The following is a 25,071-nucleotide window of genomic DNA, read 5'->3' on the forward strand; positions in this document are numbered from 1 at the left end:
CTTTCCCTTCTCCAGAGGATCTTCCCAACCGAGGGATTGAACCCAGGTCTCCTGCATTGCAGGCAGATTCTTTACCAGCTGAGCTACAAGGGAAGCCCTTATATTGGGTTACTTGCCTTTTATTATTGAGCTCTATGGTTTCTTTGCTTGGATACAATTTCCTTATCAGATACATAATTTGTAAATATTTTTTCCAGTCTCGTGGTTTATTTTCACCTCCTTGATGGTGTCTTTTGCACCACAAAAGTTTTTCATGTTAGTGAAATCCAATTTATCTTTTTTTCTCTTGTTATTTTGTTTCCTGTGCTTTTGATGTCATATTTTTTTAATTGCCTGGTTCAAAGTCACAAAGATTTACATGTATGTTTTCTTCTAAGAGTTTTGTAGTTTTAGCTCTTACATTTCTATCTTTTATCCATGTTGGGTTAATTTTTGTATATGGTTTGAAGTATAGGGGTTCAACTTCATACTTTTGCAGGTAGATATTCAGTTTTAACCCTTGTTTACAATCTGGTGGGTTTTTTTTGTTGTTGTTGTTGTTTTTCGTTTTAGGCCCCTGCACAGTGTCTACCAGGTCAATGGCAGTGGAATGTTCCTCAGGTAAATACTAACTTTTAACTTTTTTCACTGTTTTTGTGAAGACTACATGAATATTTAAGTCAGATAGATTAAGACTAGATTTGAGAGACCTTCCTCTAGTATTTATTAACTGTGATACTGATTTATTAACTGATTTGGCAATTCATTTAATATATATTTCTCTATATATATTTCTCTATAACTATATTTCTCAGCTTTTTCATTTGCAAATGGAACTAATGATACCTACCTTGAAAAGTTTTCTCACATGACTTTTGTAAAGATCAAATGAGACCATATAAGTAAAAATATTTTATAAATAAGTGCTATGTTATTAATATTAGAAAATTTAGCATCTTTCTAGCTTCACTTCAGATTTTGCTTCAGTTTTATTTATGTTTCTAAATGAATATTCCATTTCTCAACTTTTTTTTTTTTCATTTCTCAACTTTTGATAGCAAATGGTATACCACCAGAAAATTCATTTGACAAGTCCCACTTCATGGGAAGTCAGAAGGCTGAAAAGAGACATTTTTTGTTGTTGTTCAGTCTCTCAGTCATGTCCTAGCCTTTGAAATTCTGTGGACTGCAGCACACCAGGCTTCCCTGTCCTTCACCACTTCCTGGAACATGCTCAAACTCATACCCATTGAGTCGGTGATACCATCCAACCATCTCATCCTCTGTCATTCCATCCTCCTCCTGCCTTCAATCTTTCCCAGCATCAAGGTCTTCCATTGAGTCAGCTCTTCCCATCAGATGGCCAAAGGAGTAGAGCTTCAGCTTCAGCATCAGTCCCTCCAATGAATATTCAGCATTGATTTCCTTTATGATTGACTGGTTTGATCTCCTTGCAGTCCAAGGGGATCTCAAGTGTCTCCTCCAACACCACAGTTCAAAAGCATCAATTCTTCTGTGCTCAGCCTTCTTTATGGTCCAACTCTCATCCATACATGACTACTAGAAAAATCATAGCTTTTACTAGATGGACCTCTGTTGGCAAAGTCTCTGCTTTTTAATATGCTGTCTAGGTTGGTTATAGCTTTTCTTCCAAAGAGTAAGCATCTTTTAATTTCATGGCTGCAGTCACCATTCACAGTGATTTTGTAGCCCAAGAAAATACAGTCTGATACTGTTTCCAGTGTTTCCCCATCTATTTGCCATGAAGTAATGGGACCAGATGTCATGATCTTTGTTTTCTGAATGTTGAGTTTTAAGCCAACTTTTTCACCCTCCTCTTTTACCTGCATCAAGAGGCTTTTTCGTTCCTCTTCATTTTATGCCATAGGGGTGGTGTCATCTGCATATCTGAGGTTATTGGCAATCTTGATTCCAGCTTGTGCTTCGTCCAGCCCAGCATTTTGCATGAGTTTCTCTGCATATGTTAGATAAGCAGCGTGACAATATACAGCCTTGATGTCCTCCTTTCCCAATTTGGAACTTGTTTGTTGTTCTATATCCAGTTATAACTGTTGCTTCTTGACCTGCATACAGGTTTCTCAGGAGGCAGGTAAGGTGGTCTGGTATTCCCATCTCTTTAAGAATTTTCCACAGTTTGTTGTGATCCACATAGTCAAAGGCTTTAGCATAGTCAGTGAAGCAGAAGTAGATGTTCTTCTGGAATTTTCTTCCTTTTTCTATGATCCAACAGATGTTAGCAATTTGATCTCTGGTTCCTCTGCCTTTTCTAAATCCAACTTAAACATCTCAGTTCATGTACTGTTGAAGCCTGTTGGAGAATTTTGAGTATTACTTTGCTAGCATGTGAAATTAATGCCAATTTAAATACCATAGATTATATTATTACAACCTTTAATAGTTATCTTAATGAATGTCTTAATTTATTTGTGAGCTTCTAAAGTGCTAAGAACTTTTTAGTACTTATAAGTGATAAATAAGTGATTTAGTAATATCTGCATAATTGAAGTTTATAGCAACCTAGAGTTCCTAGTTTGTTGTTAAGATACTTCTGTGTTGTCCCTAAAAACAACTTTAGGAAAATGTGAAACCAGTATTTCTCTCATGTGTTGGGTCAGTCATTTGGTTTAATTGAAATAACTAATCTGATTTTAATTAGAAACATGATTTTGTATTTTAGTCTCCTGCCTCTTCTGCTCCATTCTTATACCTACAACCTTCTGAGGTCATTTATCAACCAGTGGAAATTGCACAAGATGGTGGATGTGTTCCTCCTCCGCTGTCTCTGATGGAAGCTTCAGTTCCAGAGGTATGTGTTCGTCTCACACAAAGTAACCACTTCATTTTAACATTTATTTCTTTTCCTTTTCTAAAAATATTTGTTCAAGACCCTCATTGAAATTGAACATCTTATGTTTTCTTTGATTTATTCACATCTCTTCCCCTTTTTTATATCTAAGAATGCTTCATCTTAGACTTCTTCACTGACTATTTCTGAATCATTCCTCAACTCAGCTGTTTACTAGACTATCCCTGACTCAATCTTCTTGAAAGAGTAAGATAAGTGCTTCTCTTTCTGCTGGTTTGCCTGTCTTATTACTAACATTGTCAGTTAAAAGCTTATAAAAATTAAAGAAGAAAAAAATTTAAATTTAAATTTCTTCCTTCAAAGATATAAATCAAATTTATAACTAAAAACTATAAGTAGTATCTTCCATGTGTTTATATTTGCAAACCATTACTAATAACCTCATCATCTATGTACCAGGAACTGTACATGGTATGTTTTAAATATGTTGTGAAAGACTGGGAAATAAATAACGACCTACCAATTTGAGTGTATTTATTATTATTACTAAAGCTTATAACATAATTTTTCTGAAACAGCAGCTTCCACAATTTTGAATCTTAAATGTTTACTATCAATACTTTTACTATGATTTCTCCATTCTTCATCTCACCCTCCATTTATCACTTTGTTGACTGAATCTGCAAGCACTCTGTTAAAGAAGGCTTACATGTACTGTACTCTCTTGAGTTCTTACATGCTTGTGTGTTCAACGTATTTGTTGTCTATAAATCTGGAAGAAATTAAGACTTTAACTATAAAATAGCTGCATCATACTTGTATAACTTTGCTAAGGCTGCCTGAACAAAGTACAGTGAACTGGATGGCTTAAAAAGAGAAATTTATTGTCTCATAGTTCTGGAGTCTAGAAGTCCAAAATCAAGGTGTTGGCAGAGTTGGTTTCATCTGAGGCCTTTGAGGGAAGGATCTAGTCCAGGCCTTTCTTCTTGGCTTATAGATGACCATCCTCTCCTTGTATCTTCACATTGTCTCTCCTGTCTCTGTGTCCAAGTTTCCCAATTTTATAAAGATACCAGTCATTTTGGATTAGGTTCCACCTCTGTAAAGACCCTCTCTCCAATTAAGATCAGTCTCTGAGATAGTAGTTAGGCCTTCAACACATAAGTCTTCAGAGAGCACAATTCAACCCATAACGGTGCTTTTTTCTCTTATAACTTCTAATCTACTCTTTTCTGGTGTTGAGTATAGTTGTAAAGAAGTTTGAAGCCAGCCTGACTTTCTCTCTTATACGTAATTTCTTTTTCTTCCTGCATGTCTGAAAAATCTGTCTTAACTTGAAATCACTTTACCAGGATATGTCTTGAAATTTGTCAAGTCTTTAAAATATTTTTCCTGGGACACAGTTTGCTCCTTTGATTCTCATACTAGCTTTTATTTCAAGGCTTCTTTTTTCCTATGAGAACTTTGAAAAAACAAATTTTGTATTCCAGTTCTTTTTCTTCTTCAGGAATACCATTTATGCATATGTTGAGATCTCTTTTTATCTTTCATATTCGTCATCTCTGAGATAATTTATTTTATCATAGTAGTTTTTAATGTTTTATATGCTTTCTTGAGACAATCATGAATATTTTTCATTGTTTTTAGTCTGCTTTTTCTTATGACTAATGAAGCTTTCATTGCTGTTTTATGTTTATCTTTTTATCCCAAACTGCCACTTTGCTTATATCATTGCCTGTAAATGTTGTCTGTTGGCTTAAAGTGCCTTTTGAAGCTCCTTTTTAGTGATCATGTTATTGTAATTTCTTTAAGATCAAAGGAATTTTATCTGAACTTTTCTATTTTCTGGGATGATTTCTCGTCTTTTTCTTTTTTCCCCCTTTTTGCTTTTCCCTTGATAGAGTTGGAGAGAATGAGAAGAATCCTAAGGTTGCTTTTTTTTCCTTCCCATCTTATCTTTAAATGAGACCAGCTTTTTGCTGAAATACAAGGTGGGAGAAGTATTCTGTTGACTCAAACAACCTACCACCAAGTCTGTTATGTTGCCTGCTTGAGATGTTCTTCCCTGAGTTTTTAGCATTCTGGAGTTCATTTGGCTCCTGGCAAAGTCTCTTTTTTCAGAGATTTTCTGTATGAAGGTGTAGTGTTACTTCACTTTCCACTCTCACTCTGCTTCATCTCCAGCAATGTTCCTCAGCTATAATGCAAAGTAGTAGACCACAAAATAGTGAAAATGTGATTTCTCCTTCTCTGTGGGAGATCTTTCCTGCTTCTGCCTTAGTCTGACACACGCCTACACTTGAGACTCTAAAGAGTCTTTAAATAGGCCTTTCAGGGAAACCTATAACTTTCTTCAGGCTTCAGAATCCTCCCTTACATTGGTGCAAATTGCATAGCATTTGGCAGGCATTCTGCACTACAAACAAAGCTAGTGGAGGTGATGGAATTCCAGTTGAGCTATTTCAAATCCTAAAAGATGATGCTGTGAAAGTGCTGCACTCAATATGTCAGCAAATTTGGAAAACTCAGCATGTGACCACAGGACTGGAAAAGGTCAATTTTCTTTCCAATCCCAAAGAAAAGCAGTGCCAAAGAATGCTCAAACTACCACACAATTGCACTCATCTCACATGCTAGTAAAGTAATGCTCAAGATTCTCCAAGCCAGGCTTCAGCAATACGTGAACCATAAACTTCCAGATGTTCAAGTTGGATTTAGAAAAGGAGATCAAATTTCCAACATCCTCTGGATCATCGAAAAAGCAAGAGAGTTTTAGCAAAACTATTTCTGCTTTATTGACTATGCCAAAGCCTTTGACCGTGTGGATCAAAATAAGCTGTGGAAAATTCTGAAGGAGATGGGAATATCAGACCACCTGACCTGCCTCTTGAGAAATCTGTATGCAGGTCAGGAAGCAAGTTAGAACTGGATATGGAACAACAGATTGGTTCCAAATAGGAAAAGGAGTATGTCAAGGCTGTATATTGTCACCATGCTTATTTAACTTATATGCAGAGTACATCATGAGGAATGCTGAGCTGGAGGAAGCACAAACTTGAATCAAAGATTGCTGGGAGAAATATCAATAACCTCAGATACGCAGATGACACCACCCTTATGGCAGAAAGTGAATAAGAACTAAAGAGCCTCTTGATGAAAGTGAAAGAGGAGAGTGAAAAAGTTGGCTTTAAGCCCAACATTCAAAAAACTAAGATCATGGCATCCGGTCCCATCACTTCATGGCAAATAGATGGGGAAACAGTGGCTGATGTATTTTTGGGGGCTCCAAAATCACTGCAGATGCTGATTGCAGCCATGAAATTAAAAGACGCTTACTCCTTGGAAGGAAAGTTATGACCAACCTAAACAGCATATTTAAAAGCAGAGACATTACTTTGTCAACAAAGGTCCGTCTAGTCAAGGCTATGGTTTTTCCAGTGGTCATGTATGGATGTGAGAGTTGAACTATAAAGAAAGCTGAGTCCAGAAGAATTGATGCTTTTGAACTGTGATGCTGGAGAAGACTCTTGAGAGTCCCTTGGACTGCAAGGAGATCCAACCAGTCCGTCCTAAAGGAGATCAGTCCTGAGTGTTCATTGGAAGGACTGATAATTGAAGCTGAAACTCCAATCCTTTGGCCACCTGATGTGAAGAGCTGACTCATTTACAAAGATCCTGATGCTGGGAAAGATTGAGGGCAGGAGGAGAAGGCGATGACAGAGGATGAGATGGTTGAATGGCATCACTGACTCGATGGACATGGGTTTGGATAGACTCCGGCATGTGGTGATGGATCGGGAGGCCTGGCGTGCTGCGGTTCATGGGGTTGCAAAGAGTCGGACATGACTGAGTGACTGAACTACCTTGTCATTTGGGATTCATGAGCACTTCTATGTTTACTTGATGATGGCATTTTTAAAATCTGTCTTTTGTTGTTTTTGTTTTCTGATTTTCAAGGAGGATGGCAGTGAGTTAAGAATGTTTTTACATTATGTTTTTAGCCATTATCAATTTTTGGCACTGAACCATAGTCTTAATGTCGACATCAGATAACTTACCAAATTATGTTTCACTGTTTAGTGGAATCTAATATTTTTCTGGAAATATTACATGTTAACTTATAACTTGTGCTATTAATTTTTATGATATTTCAGTACAAAATGATTTAAGCGTATTTTAATTTTAATATTGTTTCTGGCAAAAGATACATGTCTAATATATAAATTAATTGATGGGTTGGTTTATATTTTAAGTATTTTTTCCTCTAAAATTTAAACACAGGGTTTGTTCTTATGAGTTTGATAGTTAGCGCTCCTAAAATATAAAAATAAATTAAAATTATTTCTCACTTATTTCAATGACTATTTCTGCCTTCACTCTTAGGCTGTAGTGCCTTCTGCTGACGCTGCTGCTGCTGCTAAGTCACTTCAGTCGTGTCCGACTCTGTGTGACCCCATAGACGGAAGCCCACCAGGCTCCCCCGTCCCTGGGATTCTCCAGGCAAGAACACTGGAGTGGGTTGCCATTTCCTTCTACTTCACAGAATAAGTAGAAACCACTTTGTGGAAACCCACTCAGCTTCCAGTCCCCAACATACAAACTTACCTGACTCATAACTCATCCTTAGCTTCTTACATTTTTTTAGTAACCTATCTTGTTCAAGGTTATTTCTACTCTACTCTTGATACTATAACTTCCCTATTCCTCAGGGACCTCATTCCTCATTCCACCTCATTCCTTCTTTTCTCATGTATTTTAAGACATTTTCTCTCCATTGGTTCAGAGCTTTACCTAGTATTTACTAGTATGTTACTTTGAGTAATTATTTAACTCTTCACCATGTTGGTTTCATAGTATCTACAGTAATATAATAAAGACATTAGGAAAATCTATTTTGCAGGATTCATGCAAAGATGAGAATTGCTGTATACAAGGTTCTTGCTATAGTGCCCAACACCTGTTCAGAGACAGTTACTATTCTGTGACACGCCCCCACCAATGCCCTTGTTCTCTTCTACCTTACAATGCCAAGCTTGGAAAAAAGTGTGCTCAGTTGTGTCCAACTCTTTGCAACCCTGTGGACTATAGCCTGCCAGCCTCCTCTGTCCATGGGATTTTCTAGGCAAGAATACTGGAGTGGGTTACCATTTCCTCCTCCAGGGGATCATCCTGACCCAGGGATTGAACCCAGGTCTTCTGTGTCGTCTGCATTGACAGGCAGACTCTACCACTGAGCCACCTGGGGATCCCTTGAAAAAAGTAGTCTACATTTAGTATTTCCACTGCCTCACTACCTGTTCTCCCCTTACCTGCTAAAGTCTGCTTCATTACCTTTTGCTGAAGCTACCTTGAATAAAGGTCCTTAGTGACTCCCTAATTGCCAAATATTTTCCTTTTTCTTTTCAGTCTTACTTGACCACTCAGAGACATTGGATATACTCCTTGAAATTCTTCCTACCTTTAGCTTCCATGATACTGCTCTCTTCTGGCAATCCTTTTACCTCCTCTTATTTTCCTGTGTAAGCTGATCTTTTTCTCCCTATGATTTCTTTTTTGATTCCTCATTCTTTCACCCTGTATACTCACTCTGATAGTTATCATCCATACTCATGTCTCTAGCCCCAGCCTCACTTCTGAATTTTAGACCTGCGCTGTTCAGTACAACAGTAGCCATTACCACCTGCAGCTATTGAAATGTGGCTAGTCAGAATTGAGGTGTGTTGTAAGTGCAAAATACACACCAAGTTTTAACAACATAGTGTGAAAAATGAGTGTAAAATTTATCACTGACTTTATGTTGAGTTTACTCTGATATATTTTCATATGTTTAAATAAAATCTATTACTGGAAATTAATTTTACTTGTTTTTTTTTACTTTTCTAACATGGCTACTGGAAATTTTTCTTTCAGTTTTATTGACATACAGCAGTTTGTAAGCTTAAGATGTACAGCATAATGATTTGATTCATACATATCACTAAATGATTATCACAACAAGCTTGGTGAACACCCATTATCACATACAAAATTAAAGAAATAGGAAAAAATTTGTATGTGATGAGAAGTCTTAGGATTTACTCTCTTGACAACTTTCCTGTATAACATCCAGCAGTATTAATTATATTTATCGTGTTGTATGTTACAGCCCTAGTACTTACTTAGCTATAACTGGAAGTTTGTACCTTCTGACTATCTTAATTTTAATTAACATTTAGTTCACATTTTTGTTAGTGCTTCTTTAGAGCCATCCAGCTTTTGATCAACTGTATACCTGTAATAGAAGTCCTACAAATACCTCAGATTTTATGTGTTACAAACTTAAAATTTCTCTCTAACCTCCACACAATTACATAAACATCAAACTTGCTTTTCTTTTATTCCATATACAGTGAATGGTGCCACCATCTGTTGAACAGGTGATTAATCTGCTTTTATATGATCTCTATTACTCTACTGGCTCACCTTTCAGCTGTCAGTCAGTGTATATTCTTCCTTCTAGCCATACCAAACAACATACACAGATATGTATTCTTAGTTACCTCTACCTTTTTATATACTACTCCTACCACATTCCTTAATTTTTAAAATTCTAGCATAAACTCCACTAGAAAACGTCCCTTGACCACCTCCTCAACTTTCTAAAGCTACATTAATTGTTTTCTTCTCCCCATGCATCCCTATCCGTATGTCATAGGACTTTCTTTTCCCCCATACATCTCTATGCAAAATGTCATACATTTTGACTAGTCTGTCCCAGACCAGTCTATAATTAAAGATAGAGAATGTGTTTCTCATCTGTGTTTCTCCATTATGTAGCAGAATGCCTAGAAAAATTGTAATACTGAGTAAATACTTTTAATTAATGAAAAGCAATATTTTTTTCTTTTTTTTTAATTTTAGCCTTATTCCGATCATGGAGTTCAAGCAACATATCACCAGGTTTATGCTTCAAGTGCCATTGCTATGCCTGCACCAGTGATGCAACCTGAACCAATTAAAGTAAGAAGCTTGTTTTGATTTTTGTTGTTGTTGTTGTTAAGTCATATTTCACATTTTCCAAATTCTCTTCTGAAAAGAAACAACTTTGGATATTTATATCTCATTTTTGATCTGAAATTCTTTCATATGAATTAATGAATTATTTCATATGAAGGAAATACGGTTCTAAATTGGCTATAATTTCTGTTTTGGGGAGAGAAGAATAGCAAGTTAATGCTTAATCGGTACAGAGTTTCTATTTAGGATGATGAAAAGGGCTTCCCTGATGGTTCAGATGGTAAAGAATCCACCTGCAATACAGGAGGTCAGAGTTTAATCCCTGGGTTGGGAAGATCCCCTCGAGAAGGAAGTAGCTACCCACTCTAGTATTCTTGCCTGGAGAATTCCATGAACAAAGAGCCTGACAGGCTACAGTCCATAGGGTCACAGAGTTGGACATGACTGAGCAACTTTCACTTCACTTCACTTCTGTTAGTTTTGAAGAAGTTATAAACCACACATGGTCAAAAGTCTTCATTTACTGTAGAGTAAAATATATATGACTTAAGATCTTCCATTTTTAAATATACAACTAAGTGGTATTAATTATATCCACATTGTTGTGCAACTATAGTCACCAATATCTAGTTCCAAACTGTCATCACCCCAAATAGAAACTCTGTACCCATTAAGCAATAACTTTCTCTTCTTCTCTCTCCCCAGTCCCTGTATTCCATATATTCAGAGTGTTATTACGTTAGTGACATGTAACATTTACGGGAAAATGAAAATAGTTATGATGATCTACTCTTCCAGTTTGGGAATTGTGCTCATACATCCTAAATTAGATCCAGGCCAAGAGTGATAATGTAGTTAAATCCCTTTATATATTTAGTTTATTTCAACTGCCTTATCCTGCTTCTTCCCATGTGACCTAGGTTCTTAGTGAAACTCTTGCATCTTCACCTTTGGGAAATGTGACTATATCTCTAGTAAAGAACCCAAACTGATTAACTGTTATGATGGAAGTGTGACTCTTGTTTGCAGTACATTCTTTACAATAAAATGATGGAGGTTAGCTATTTCACACTCATATTTTTGCTTCTGACCCATTCCACATGTTGGAACTCAGTCTGCTTTAAGGAGTCTTTGGTATCCCCTCTCCCCTTTACCGCATTTCTTCATTGCTGTTGCTCCTGCACTGCAAACATGAATTAAAACCATAATTTTGACCTAATGCCAAAGCCTAAAGTGTTAGTAAATGTTATTTATAGGAAGTTCATCATAGGATCAAAATCATCTAAAACAAACTTATAATGTTGATACTTTCTCCAGATATACCTCTTTTAAAATAGCTATGCCATATTAGATAATCAGTTGCAGATTATATATCATATATATATTACATATATTACACACATAAGTGTGTGGGTGTATGTGTATATATATATACATACAAATGATTGAAGTTGTACTTGTTAAAAAATTCCAATAGAGGATAGAGTGGTAGTCAGAAAGGAGAAATTTCTAAAGAATATAAATGTTAAATATTCTTTCAAGTTTTATTCTTCTAGTTTAAGAGTGTATCCCTTTCTATATATTCTTAAATGTGTGACTAGGAAGTGCAGAAACTGTGCAGAGAAAATGTTATCTTACTCTTTATTATATAAAATTATATAAGAATTGAATATAAATCAAAACAGAGGTATAAATAAATACCTTTATTTGTGCACATAAGCATAAAACTGGAATCAGAAACCTGCCTGTTGCATAACTAGAGAAATGCTGCTAAGAGGAACTTTACCCATTCTATCCTGACATAGATCTTTGCTCTACTATATCACAGGCTAAAGGGGAACAAAATCACTGACTTGTTTCTATTTTTACTTAATCCATCTTGTTAAGGCTTATAGTAATTTAGGTTATCACATGGGTTACAGCCTAGGGAAGATTTTGGTACTGCAAAGTGAAGATTTCAGGACTTGGTAAGAGTTGAAGAGCTATGAACTGTTGTAGTTAACTAGCTTACTCCAAAGTCCACATCTCACAAAACTGTAATTAGATGTCCTCAAATCTGAGATATCATGGATTATCATTTTATATATCACTATGAAGGAAGAAAACCGTGTATCCTGATGCAGGGTTTTTGAAATATGAAAAGATTGTTTATCTCAGAATCAATGAGGTTTGGCATGTTTTATTTTTATTTACTTATTTACTTTTATTCTTTGGCTGTGCCACATATAGGATCTTAGTTCCCTGACCAGGGATCAAACTCATACCCCCTGAATTGGAAGCGCAGAATTCTTAACCACTAGACTATCAGGAAGGTCCCTGGAAAGTTTTATTTTTAATTTAGAGCTGCAGGATCATAGGAAGCCTGAGTTGAGGGGCAGAAAAAAACCCACAATTTATCTTTTGTTAGAGATAAAGGGAAAAAAAGAGAAAATTCAATTAAATACACTTCAGAATCAAAACTGGAGCACAGGGGTTTTGTATAGTTTTGTACATCCTGTTTTATCTTTCATGGTTGAAAGTTCTATATATCTTATACTCAGTAGTCTTCTTTAGGTGGTTTGACGGCATTCAGTAGAAAATGGTGCCCCATTCAAGAACAGAAAGTCCAATTCTATAGTTTTCTAAAACTATACAACTTTGTAGAAATACTTCACTGTACAAGTTTTACTGTGTGGAAAATTATTTTTGTTTACAGTGCACTTGTATTATAATATAGAAATATTAATCCACAAATATTAAATCAATGGGAGACAATCTTATCCTAAAATTTATTAAAGTAGACTAATATTAAAATACTGACGTCTGCAACATTAACCTTTATTCTTCCTGCAACATTAACCTTTATTCTTCCTATGCAAATTTTCCCTGGTGTACCAAAAATCTTGTTGACTTAAAATATAGAAAAGCAGAAATACTCCTTGAAAGAATTTAAATGTATTGTTTTTAAAAGTATGAGTCATTTTTAAAACTCTTAGTTATTATAATTTTAATGATGTTAATTGTATACATACAAAAGTAGAATTTCGTATGTCAAAGCTGTCTTAAAACAACAAATCTAATCAATAAAATACAGACTTTATTCAGAGCACAAGTCTAGCCGTTATAATGACTGTGAGAAACTACTCATTCACTGTAAGCCACAGGTTACTGTATTCTATCAAATCAAATAAAATATTGTAAAGCAGACCAATATAGAAACTAGTTGGTTAATATGGTTTTAATTAGGGTTGTTGTTATTTGGTCGCCAAGTCATGTCTAACTCTTTTGCAACCCCAAGGACTATAGCCACCAGGCTCCTCTGTCCTTCGAATTCTTCAGGCAAGAGTACTGGAGTGTGTAGCCATTCCCTTTTCCAGGGGATCTTCCTGACCTCGAGATTGAACCTGGGTCTCCTGCATTGCAGGCAGATTCTTTACTGTCTGAGCAACCATGGAATCCCATTAACTAGGGTATCATTCCCTGATTCAACAGAGTCGCATATTTTATACAGAATTAATTTTTAAAATCAGTAAAGCAAAGTCATATAATGTCAAAATTATCCCACTGAACTAGACTATAGTAAGGAACAAAAGGCAGAATGGAGAAAAGAATGAAAGAAAAAAAGGCAGAATGGCCATCATCAAAAACTCTACAGACAGTAAATACGAGAAACGGTGTGGAGAAAAGACTGAAGTCCACTCTTGCACTCTTGGTGGGAATGCAAATTGATACAGCCACTATGGAGAACAGTATGGAGATTCCTTTAAAAACTAGGAATAAAACTACCAGTAAAACTACCATATGACCCTGCAGTCCTGCCACTGGGCACATACCCTGAGGAAATCATAATAAAAAAAGAGAGTGTACCCCAATGTTCATTGCAGCACTGTTTACAATAGCTAGGACATGGAAGCAATCTAGATGTCCATCAACAGATGAATAGATAAAGAAGTTGTGGTACATACACACAATGGAATATAACTCAGCTATAAAAAACACATTTGAATCAGTTCTAATGAGGTGGATGAACCTAGAGCCTAGTATACAGAGTGAAGTAAGTCAGAAAGAGAAAGACAGATATCGTATATTAAAGCATATATATGGAATTTAGAAAGATGGTACTGATGAACCTATTTGCAGGGCAGCAAAGGAGACGCAGACATAAAAGGACAGACGTGCCCACAGTGGGGGAAGGAGAGGGTGGGATGTTTTGAGAGTAACACTGAAACATATACATTACCATATGTAAAATAGGTAGCCAGTGGGAATTTTCTGTATGATTCAGGGAACCCAAAGCCAGTGCTCTTTGACAGCTTAAGAGGGGTGGGATGGGGAGTGAGGTGGGAGGAAGTTTCAAGAGGGAGGGGAACGTATGTGTACCTGTGACTGATTTATGTTGATGTATGGCAAAAACCATCACAGTATTGTAATTATCCTCCAATTTAAAATTTAAAAGGAACAAAAAGAAAATCTTTGTCTATTTGGGCGTTCAAGACTTTTAATATGAATATCAAATCCCTTGATAAAAAGGGTATAAGTAGAGAATTATAAAGTATCTCTATTTCTTTATGATGTTTTTCCATTTTTGCATTAATTTAGGTGTCTAATAAGTTTATTTTTATGAGACTTAATTGAGATACCGGAAAGTGAGTTAATTATAATTTGAAGTTCACCTTTAAATGTTCTTTTTATTTAACTCTGTAGTATACTGCTGCTGCTGCTAAGTCACTTCAGTCTTGTCCGCCTCCGTGCGACCCCATAGACAGCAGCCGACCAGGCTCCGCTGTCCCTGGGATTCTCCAGGCAAGAACACTGGAGTGGGTTGCCATTTCCTTCTCCAGTGTGTGAAAGTGAAAAGTGAAAGTGAGGTCGCTCAGTCATGTCCGACTAGTAGCAACCCCATGGACTGCAGCCCACCAGGCTCCTCTGTCCATGCAATTTTCTAGGCAAGAGTATTGGAGTGGCTTGCCATTGCCTTCTCCGCTGTAGTATACTAGCTATTCATGAAAACATTTCTGTCAAATTAAGGATGATATTTAACCAGTTGCCAGGCTATGAGGAAGTTAAAGCACTGATGGGGCTTGAATGAAAAACACCTGTTCCACCTTACCCATTGATAAGACCAAATGATTCAAAAGTAAATTGGAAAGAGATTTTACCTACTACCACTGCCTGTTTCTAGCTCAGAGACCCATAATGTGCACTCACCTAAACATTAACAACTATCTCTACTTTATAGAAAAATTCCACTGCTAACTTCTTCCTAACCATTTCCTCATTTCAGTGTCATTAACACTTCTTATAAAGCAATTAGAGATTCAAATGCCCTCATGTTCATCTGGTCCTAAGGGTAAAGGAGGACAGTTGTAAAGGGGTATTGCATTCTGAGGGCAGGAACATTAAAAAAAGCCTGCTTCACAGCTCCAAACATACAGGAGGGTAAAAATTTTCATTTACTATGCATAGGTCTAACTATAGATAGCCTCAAAGGAGACAGAGAACAATAAAGGGAATCAAAGATTCATGAAACCAATTTTTAGAATTGTCATGGAGAGACCACAGGTCAGGAAGCAACAGTTAAAACTGGACATGGAACAACAGACTGGTTCCAAATAGGAAAAGGAGTACGTCAAGGCTATATATTGTCACCCTGCTTATTTAACTTATATGCAGAGTTCATCATGAGAAATGCTGCGCTGGAGGAAGCACAAACTGGAATCAAGATTGCTGGGAGAAATATCAATAACCGCAGATATGCAGACGACAACCCTTGTGGCAGAAAGGGAAGAAGAACTAGAGATCTTCTTAATGAAAGTGAAAGAGGAGAGTGAAAAAATTGGCTTAAATCTCAACATTCAGAAAACTAAGATCATGGCATCCAGTCCCATCACTTCATGGCAAATAGATGGGGAAACAGTGGCTGATTTAATTTTGGGGGGCTCCAAAATCACTGCAGATGCTGATTGCAGCCATGAAATTAAAAGACACTTACTCCTTGGAAGGAAAGTTATGACCAACCTAGACAGCATATTAAAAAGCAGAGACATTACTTTGCCAACAAAGGTCCGTCTAGTCAAGGCTATGGTTTTTCCAGTGGTCATGTATGGATGTGAGAGTTGAACTATAAAGAAAGCTGAGTCCAGAAGAATTGATGCTTTTGGACTGTGGTGTTGGAGAAGACTCTTGAGAGTCCCTTAGACTGCAAGGAGATCCAACCAGTCCATCCTAAATGAGATCAGTCCTGGGTGTTCATTGGAAGGACTGATGTTGAAGCTGAAACTCCAATCCTTTGGCCACCTGATGTGAAGAGCTGACTCACTGGAAAAGACCCTGATGCTAGGAAAGATTGAGGGCAGGAGGAGAAGGGGACGACAGAGGATAAGATGGTTTGATAGCATCACTGACTCAGTGGACATGGGTTTGTGTGGACTTCGGCAGTTGGTGATGGATGTGGGTCGGGGGGGTTGGCGTGCTGCAGTTCATGGGGTTTCAAAGAGTCAGGCAAGATTGAGCAACTGACCTTAACTGAAACAGTAAAGTACACACTGAAAAACTTTTTGAATATGACACTGCATCAAAGATAAGGATAAATAGTATATATATATATTATGTATAAAGGATATTTTATAAGAGGAAATTAAATAAATTTTTAAAAATATATCCCATGTTCCCAATAATACACAGGAATAATAAAGTAGTTGCTAGCCAGTGTAAAAATAAACACTGTATGAAGCTGTTAATACAATGGAAAGAATTAAAGTTGTTGTTACTTCATGCTTGATACCACTGAGAAAAAGTTGACTGGCCCTCTGAAATACCTACTGTGAAGCTCAATGACAAACCCATCATTCACAAAGAACTTTCCATTAGGATTTTAGTCTGCCTTATTAAATATGGATATGTAGTCACATTAGAAGAAAGCATTCAGGGACTTCTCTGTTAGTACAATGGAATCTGCCTGCTAACGCAGGGGACACTAGCTCAGTCCCTGGTTTGGAAAGATTCCACATGCAGAACCTAAGCAGGTGAGCCACAACTGTGAAAGCCCACACACAACAACAAAGACCCAGCACAGCCAAAAATAAATAAATAAATGAAGAAGAAAGTCTTCAGAATGAGAGACCAAAACAAACAAACAAAAGGAATTCAGAAGAAACATAATTCAGGGAGCAAAAAGAAATCAAACTATAATATCCTCTCAGAGATAAGAGAAACTTTATGAGACATGGTCCATGCATAGTCATCCCAGAAAATACTTTTGTTTTTTCTAAACCGCTTAGTCTTTTTAATTTTTTAGATTTGTATTTTGAAATATTGATAATTTCAGATTTATAGAAAAGTTGTAAATAAAATTTTTTTAAAGACAGGTGAGTAGCAATAGAGAAAAGAATAAAATCAGAAAATAATTCAAGAAGTCAAATATTAATTCTGGAAAAAGAGAAAATGGTTTGGAGAAAATTAGCAAAAAAAATTAATACAAGAAAATTCTCTAGGAAGTTAATGAGAGGAGTTCCTGGGTTAAAAGAGCCCAAAGAGAGATCAAAATGGTGGAGTAGGAAAATGTGGAGCTCACCTCCCACCACAAACACCTCAAAGATACATCTGCATTTGGAGCAGTTCTCACTGAAAACAAACTGTAAGTCATCTGGCAGAAAGACAGCAATATTAATACAACCAAGGTTGTAAGAAAAATCCAAGGTCCAGATGAAATCAGGTAGGAAGAGAAGAGAAATGATCAGGTCAGGACCTGCACACCTGGGAGGGGAAGATGGAAGAGGAGAGGGCTTACACAGGCTTAGAGGAATTATACAGACTTCCTGGAGAGTAAGGTTCGGTCCACATTTTGGGTTCCCCCAGCCTTGGGGTCTGGCACTAAGAAGACAAATTCAAAATTAGAGTTTGAGCATTAGTAATAAGAATGCTAACTGAATTAGAGGAAAGAATTGATTAGCACAGTGCCAATTTTAACAAAGAACTAGAAAATATGAAAAAGAATCAGAACTGAATATGACAAATGAAAAACAACTAGAGGGAATTAACAGCAGACTAGGTGATACCTAACTGATCTAGAAGGTAGAATAATGGAAATCCTTCAACCTGAACAGCAAAAGGAAACACAAATTTTAAAAATGAGAACAGTTTAAGGGACCTCTAGGATAACATCGGAGAAGGCAATGGCAAGCCACTCCAATACTCTTGCCTGGAAAATCCCATGGATGGAGGAGCCTGGTAGGCTGCAGTCCGTGGGGTCGCTAAGGGTCGGACACGACTGAGCGACTTAACTTTCACTTTTCACTTTCACGTTGGAGAAGGAAATGGCAACCCACTCCAGTGTTCTTGCCTGGAGAATCCCAGGGATGGGGGAGCCTGGTGGGCTTCCGTCTGTGGGGTCGCACAAAGTCGGACACGACTGAAGTGACTTAGCAGTAGCAGCAGGATAACATCAAGTGTGAAAACATTCACATTATAGGGAGATGAGAGAGAGGAGTTGAAAACATACTACATGAAATTATGGCTGGAAACTTACCAAATCTAAAGAAGGAAACATGTCTAGGTACAGGAACCACAGAGGATCCCAAATAAACTGAACCTAAACACACCCACACCAAGATATATCATAATTAAAATGGCAAAAGTCAAAGATAATGAGATGATTCCAAAGGCAGCAAGAAAACATTCAGTTCAAGGGAACCCCCATAAGGCTATCAGCTGATTTCTCTGCAGAAATTTTGCAGGCCAGAAGGGAGTGGCATAGTATATTCAAAGCACTGAAAGGGGAAAACCTGCAACCTAGGACACTCAACCAAGCAAGATTATGATTTAGACTAGAAGGGGAGCAGGATGGTGGGGGGCGGGGGTTAGTTGCTAAGTCATGTCCACTCTTGCGACCCCATGAACTGTAGCCTGCCAGGCTCCTCTGTCCATGGGATTCTCCAGGCAAGAATACTGGAGTGGGTTGCCATTTCCTTTTCCAGGGGATCTTCCCGACCCAGGAATCAAATCCAGGTCTCCTGCACTGCAGGCAGAGTCTTTACCAACTGAACTAGGAGATATGTAATTTTCCAGACAACCAAAAACTAAAAGAATTCAGCAATACTAAACCTAACCTTGAAGGAATGTTAAAGGGTCTTTTTTAAGTGGAAAGCTCCACAAGAAGTAAGAATTTATAGGAAAGAAAAAGTCCACCAGTAAAGGGCTATGGTTTTTCCCGTGGTCATGTATGGATGTGAGAGTTGGACTGTGAAGAAAGCTGATCACCGAAGAATTGATGCTTTTGAACTGTGGTGCTGGAGAAGACTCTTGAGAGTCCCTTGGACTGCAAGGAGATCCAACCAGTCCATTCTGAAGGAGATCAATCCTGGGTGTTCATTGGAAGGACTGATGCTAAAGCTGAAACTCCAATACTTTGGCCACCTCATGCGACGAGTTGACTCACTGGAAAAGACTCTGATGCTGGGAAAGGTTGGGGGCGGGAGGAGAAGGGGACGACAGAGAATGAGATGGCTGGATGGCATCACCGACTCAATGGACATGATTTTGAGTGAACTCCGGGAGTTGGTGATGGACAGGGAGGCCTGGCATGCTGTGATTCATGGGGTCGCAGAGAGTTGGACACGACTGAGCGACTGAACTGAACTGAACTGAAAGGCAAATATATAATAAGCACTGTGGAGCAACAATTTAAATAAGCTAAAAGACAAAAAATGGTAAAAAATCAACTTATAATTACATTAAACAGTGAAAGGATAAACTTGAAGATGTAAAACATGGCATCAAAAACACAAAACATTGGCATCTTACTTTTCATAACAAGATTCAACTTATCAAATCTTAATACCTTACAGAATTGTTTCCTGAGCTTTTTTTGATAACATCTTTCCCCACTTTGAGGACACAGGATGATAAGCAATAGATTTTGTATTCCACACCTCACTAACAATATTTTAAATTTGTCTGTTTTGGAAAGGCATGAAGGAGTATAGGGGTATCTTTTTCACTCATATGAGATTACTGTTCCTTCATTACTGAGATCTAGCCAAAGCACTTTTCTAAGATACACTGTCAAGATTTGCTGATTATTAGCCAAACCTCAAGGATTTTGTCCTAGTTCTTGTCCTTTTAGATTCTCTTTAATTCCGTGCTGTCAACTAGCCTGTGCTCAGATTTTATTCATTCTTATATGTGGTTCTCTTTCTTTGCACTGTGTTTGATATTTCAGTGTCTCTTTCAAAAAGTATATATATATATATTTCTCTTTTACTAACTAATCATGGCATGATTCTCTTTGCCCTCTAAGTTGTCTTCTAAGGGAGTTTTCAATTTTATTCTGCATTTTGGTAGTTTTTAAAAGTGACTCTGATCCTAGTCCTTTGATTCTCTTCCTATTTTAACTCTAAAACAACAACACTGGATGAATGTTCACTACCTCCTCAAACTGAAAATCATGAATATATAATTTCTTACATTTTATTTTCAGGATCCTCACCTCTTTTATGTTGGTTTGCCCATCTTACTTATCCCCTGAAATCAAAATAGTACTGGTTATTTTTCTGACCTGTTTAAGCTACATGATCTATTTATACTGTTATGTGTCCCTTTTTCAGTTCACTAACTTGCTAAAAATGATATACTCATTTCTCTTTCCACTGCCACATCGCTTTTCTAAGCTCTGTTATTCCCTAACCAGATTACTGTATATTTATTCAAGGCTCCGTATGTTCAGTTTCCATCCTTTAGTCATGCATAAAATCTGAATTTAGTTTTTTTCATCTGAGGTGGGTTTTTTCCCTGTTTTCATCAACTCTTATCTGTATCCTTACCAAATTCCTTGCCATTGCATAGTCTTCCTTCAATATTCCCATAATTATCAACATGTTATTCATATATAACTACTTATATTTTTTTCTTTGAGCCATAATGAATTAGCACCACTCTTGTTCTCTCTAGGCATATTGAGCCTTCAATCAAGCAATTCCATATACAGAGAACAGTTTAACTTCACTTCTCTATTTTTTATGAAAGAACCAGGACATATTACCAGTAAGCTATGAGTAGTAGCTTAGGTATGAATAGCTGTATATTACCACAGTATATTTCATTCATTTACCAAATATTTGTTGAGCATCTGTCATGTGCTAGCCAATATTGTAGACACCGATAATATAGCAGTGAATGATATTAAGTGGTATTGGACACTATTGGACAGGCCAGAAAACCTGTCTGTCTATAGTTTAGCAAACCAGACAGGTTTGAACCCCTTGAATCATGCTGTTCCCAACCTGGTCACCACTAGCCACAAGATTCTAATTTCAATCTTAAATTAAAATTAAATGAAGTTGAAAATTCAGTTCCTCAGTTGCAGCTAGCCACATTTCTTTTTTTAACTGAGGTATAGTTAATTTATAGTATTGTGTTAGTTTCAGGTGTACAGCATACTGATTCAGTACTTTTGCAGATTTTCCATTATAGGTTATTATAATAGCTATAATTCCCTGTGCTGTACAATAAATCCTTGTTGCATACCTATTTTATATATAGTAGTTTATATCTGTTAATTCCATACCCCTGATTTGTCATTCCTTCCCTCACCTCTTTGGTAAACACAAGTTTGTTTCTTATGTCTGTGAGTCTGTTTCTGTTTTGTATATACATTTGTATTTTTTTTAGATTTCACATATAAGAAGTATTATATTGTGTTTGTCTTTTTCTGTCTTGATTCATCTCATTAAGCATAATAATATTCTTTAGGTCAATCTATGTTGCTGCAACTGTCAATATTTCATTCTTTTTTTGTGGCTGAATAATATTCCATTTTGTGTGTGTGTGTGTGATGTGAGAGAGATATATATATATTAATCTGGTTTTCTATTGAATGGCATTTAGATTGTTTTTCGGCTGTTGTAAATAGTGCTGCTATGAACATTGGGGTGCGTTTATCTTTTCAAATTGGCGTCTTCCTTTTTTTTTCCCAGATACATACCCAGGAGTAGAATTGCTGGATCATGTAGTAGTTCTGTTCTTAGTTTCCTAAGAAACCTCCATACTGTTTTCAATAGTGGCTGCACCAGTTTACAACCCACCAACAGTGTAGGAAGGTTCCCTTTTCTCCACACCCTTGCCAACATTTATTTGTAAATTTGTTGATAATGACCATTCACTGACAAGTGTTAGTTGATACCTCATTGTGGTTTTGATTTGCGTTTCTGTATTAGTCATGCTGAGCATCTTTTTGTGTACATATTAGCCATCTGTATGCCTTCTTTGTAAAAATGTCTGTTCAAGTTTTCTACTCGTTTTTGATTAGATTATTTTTGATATTGAGTTATATGAGCTGTTGTATATTTTGGATATTAACCCCTTATCTGCTGCATTGTTTACAAATATGTTCTCCCCATATATTCTTCCCATCCTGTAGGTTGTCTTTTTGTTTTGTTTATGGTTTCCTTTGCTGTACAGAAGTCTTTAATTGGACCTTATTTGTTTTATTTTTGCTTTTATTTTGCTTTAAAGACTGATCCAAGAAAATATTGCTGTGATTTATGTCAAAGAGTGTTTCACCTGTGTTCTCTTAACAGAAGTTTTAGGGTTTCATATTTTACATTTAGATCTTTAAACCATTTTGAGTTTATTTTTGTATGTGATGTGATGTGATACTCTAATCTCACTGTTTTACATGTGCCTGTCCAGTTTTCCAAGCACCACTTGCTGAAACCACATTTGAAGTGCTAAATAGCCCCACATGGTTAGTGACTACTATATTTGATGGTGTAGATACAGAAAGTTTCTATCAACATAGAAATTTCAGTCAGGTAGGATGGAGGAGCCAGGTAGGCTGCAGTCCGTGGGGTCGCTAAGGGTCGGACACGACTGAGCGACTTTACTTTAACTTTTCACTTTCACACATTGGAGAAGGAAATGGCAACCCACTCCAGTGTTCTTGCCTGGAGAATCCCAGGGACGGGGGAGCCTGGTGGGCTTCCGTCTATGGGGTCACACAGAGTCGGACATGACTGAAGTGACTTAGCAGCAGCAGCAGCAGTACTGCTCTAAAGAAGTTGGAATATGGAAACTTGAGCCTATCCACAATGTAAAAATAGTCATAGGACAACTTGGTTCCCTAAATTAAGAAAAGACCTTTGCTCAAAGTGCCAAAAAAAAAAAATGTAGTAGAAACTAAGTTGTTTCTTTGGCCCAAAGTGATATTAACACAAAAAGATTCTCAGGATAACACAGATACACAGAATTACTGTTATATGACTTAGGTATCTTAAGTGCCTGTTCTACCAGTGCTAACTTGAACAGTACTTTGGAGGTTTTAGACAACTTTCTAAATAGACTTCTGGCAACCTCTACTTCCTTTTTTAAAAATGTGTTTTTAAAACTTACCTAATAATATTTTCAAAATAGAAGGAATGTTGTAATTCTTTTGTTTCTCTGTTGACCTCTTTCTCTTTTTCATGTATGAAACATTTATACTATTAATATAATGCTAAACTAAAGATTGTATGAAGTAGATTGTAAGCTCGCAGAGAGCAGGCCTTTCCTGAGTTCTGGACCCCTCCTAATCTCTATTTAAACATTATAGGATAATTAGTACCACATGTTCTGTGAGTATTTATTAAATGTTCATGGATGTTCTACATTCATCTGTTCTAACATCTTTTTTTTTCCTCATTCAGGGTTTCTGATCTATATTCTCTTTCTCTTTACTTAACAGACAGTGTGGAGCATTCATTATTAAGACAATTGGGCAGCTCTAGTCCAGCTCAACTGATTTCTTATCCAGTGATCCTTGGGTGGCCGAGATCCAGCTTCAATGAACCGGCTAGAAGCTGCCCGTTGTGAAACTTAGGGTTAGTTAATACCTCACCATACTTATTTATTCCACTATAAGCTGTCTAAATTTGATGAAATTTGCTTTTTCAGCTGTTCTACAAAATTATTTAGGTAAATGTGGCATGTTGATTTTTTATGTGTTTATCTAACTGTAGTGACATTTTCTACAATGTGTTTTATCCATTCCATAATAATAACCACATTGGGAATAGTGAGGTGTCTTTCATTTTCTCTGCTTTGTGTTACTTCTTTTCCTCTCAATCTTTTAGAAGTTATGTTTCATATTCTGTGGTATTTATTTTAATATTTAGGATGAGTCATTTCTAATTCTAATGCCTTTTATTATATATTTAATCAGTTCTACTACTTTGCAATTTTGTCATTTTTGTCTAATTTTTTGTTACTGCTGCTCTTTAATTTTGCTTCTACCATGGTTTTCAGAATTTTAATAGTATTTATACTCCTTTTTAAAAACATTTCCAAATGTTAGAAATACCATCAGCATGATCAGTATTCTTGCCTTTTCTTGTGATTAATTTGGCTATATTAAATTTTCTCTCCTAACATTTGAGATAATGCTCCAGTCTTCCTGTAACATGAGCCATTTGGTACCAAACTTTATATAATATGTATCACTTAGTAGAATTGTTTTGATGAAAAGAAGGGCTTACCTCTGACATGATCTTATTACATTGATAGTCTTCTGTATTTTGGTGCTCTTTTAATGCTTTAATCTTTTGACCTTTTCTTACATTTTACCAATATTTTCAATTATATATGTGTTCTTAAAAGGAAATTATTTCCATAAAAAGCAAATCTATTTCCTACACCAAAGGAAAGCATTAAATTATAATTTTAAAGCCAATTCTTATTATATAATTGGAAAGTATGTGAGGCGAAAAAGCTGTTATTCAAAAGTTATAGAATAAATCGTGTTTTTATCACTAAAATTTATTTTTAGTATGAAAAAAACCATCTTCAATCCATTTGTAATTCTTTCACTGACCTCCTAATTTTAGACAAGAAGGTAAAGCCATAAATATTGGCATTACCCAAATAAATCTCTTTTCCTTTCTTATTCCATATACTCCATGCTCAGCAGCAGAAATAATAAGACAAGGACCTTAAAGTTTCTCCTGGTGAGTCAAATAGGGAGTTTCTTTTGAAACCATAATTAATATGCTTGCCACTCAAATGGTTTCATGAAGACAGTGTGATCATATGAAATACATACTAGCATATGAGAATTCCATGTACATTAATTACTCTCAGGTTTTAAAAATGTAAAAAGATTTAAGTCCCACAATGAAATTTCAAAGTTTTTCATTCTGTAAGTAAAAAGTACTGACTACTGGTGTTAGAGGTCTTCTTTTAATAGTACTGTCCTTGAGAACAAAAAAAGTTAATGTTTTGACTTTCAAAATGTTAAACATGATGCTAAACAAATCCTGGAT

The 25,071-nt window shown here is 36.4% G+C and overlaps 1 protein-coding gene across 4 annotated transcripts in view; it reads left to right on the forward strand.

The window, feature by feature from the left end:
• The window catches only part of BOLL (boule RNA binding protein), a 66,626-nt gene extending 42,986 nt beyond the window's left edge, over positions 1-23,640 (forward strand). For 2 of the 4 annotated variants that reach the window (XM_055397636.2, XM_055397640.2), the window contains exons 8-11: positions 553-600; positions 2,678-2,806; positions 9,707-9,805; positions 23,499-23,640. In XM_055397636.2, the coding sequence (XP_055253611.1) occupies positions 553-600; positions 2,678-2,806; positions 9,707-9,805; positions 23,499-23,522 (300 nt within the window). In that variant the 3' untranslated portion in view covers positions 23,523-23,640. Of the gene's footprint in view, positions 1-552; positions 601-2,677; positions 2,807-9,706; positions 9,824-23,498 lie in introns of those variants that run through there. The other 2 variants (XM_055397643.2, XM_088828583.1) reach the window with 2 other exon arrangements.
• The last annotated feature ends 1,431 nt before the right edge of the window (positions 23,641-25,071 follow it).

Source organism: Moschus berezovskii, chromosome 2 (genome assembly GCF_049115385.1).
Source record: "Moschus berezovskii isolate FMDL1 chromosome 2, NW_MosBer_1.0, whole genome shotgun sequence".
Taxonomy (NCBI): domain Eukaryota; kingdom Metazoa; phylum Chordata; class Mammalia; order Artiodactyla; family Moschidae; genus Moschus; species Moschus berezovskii.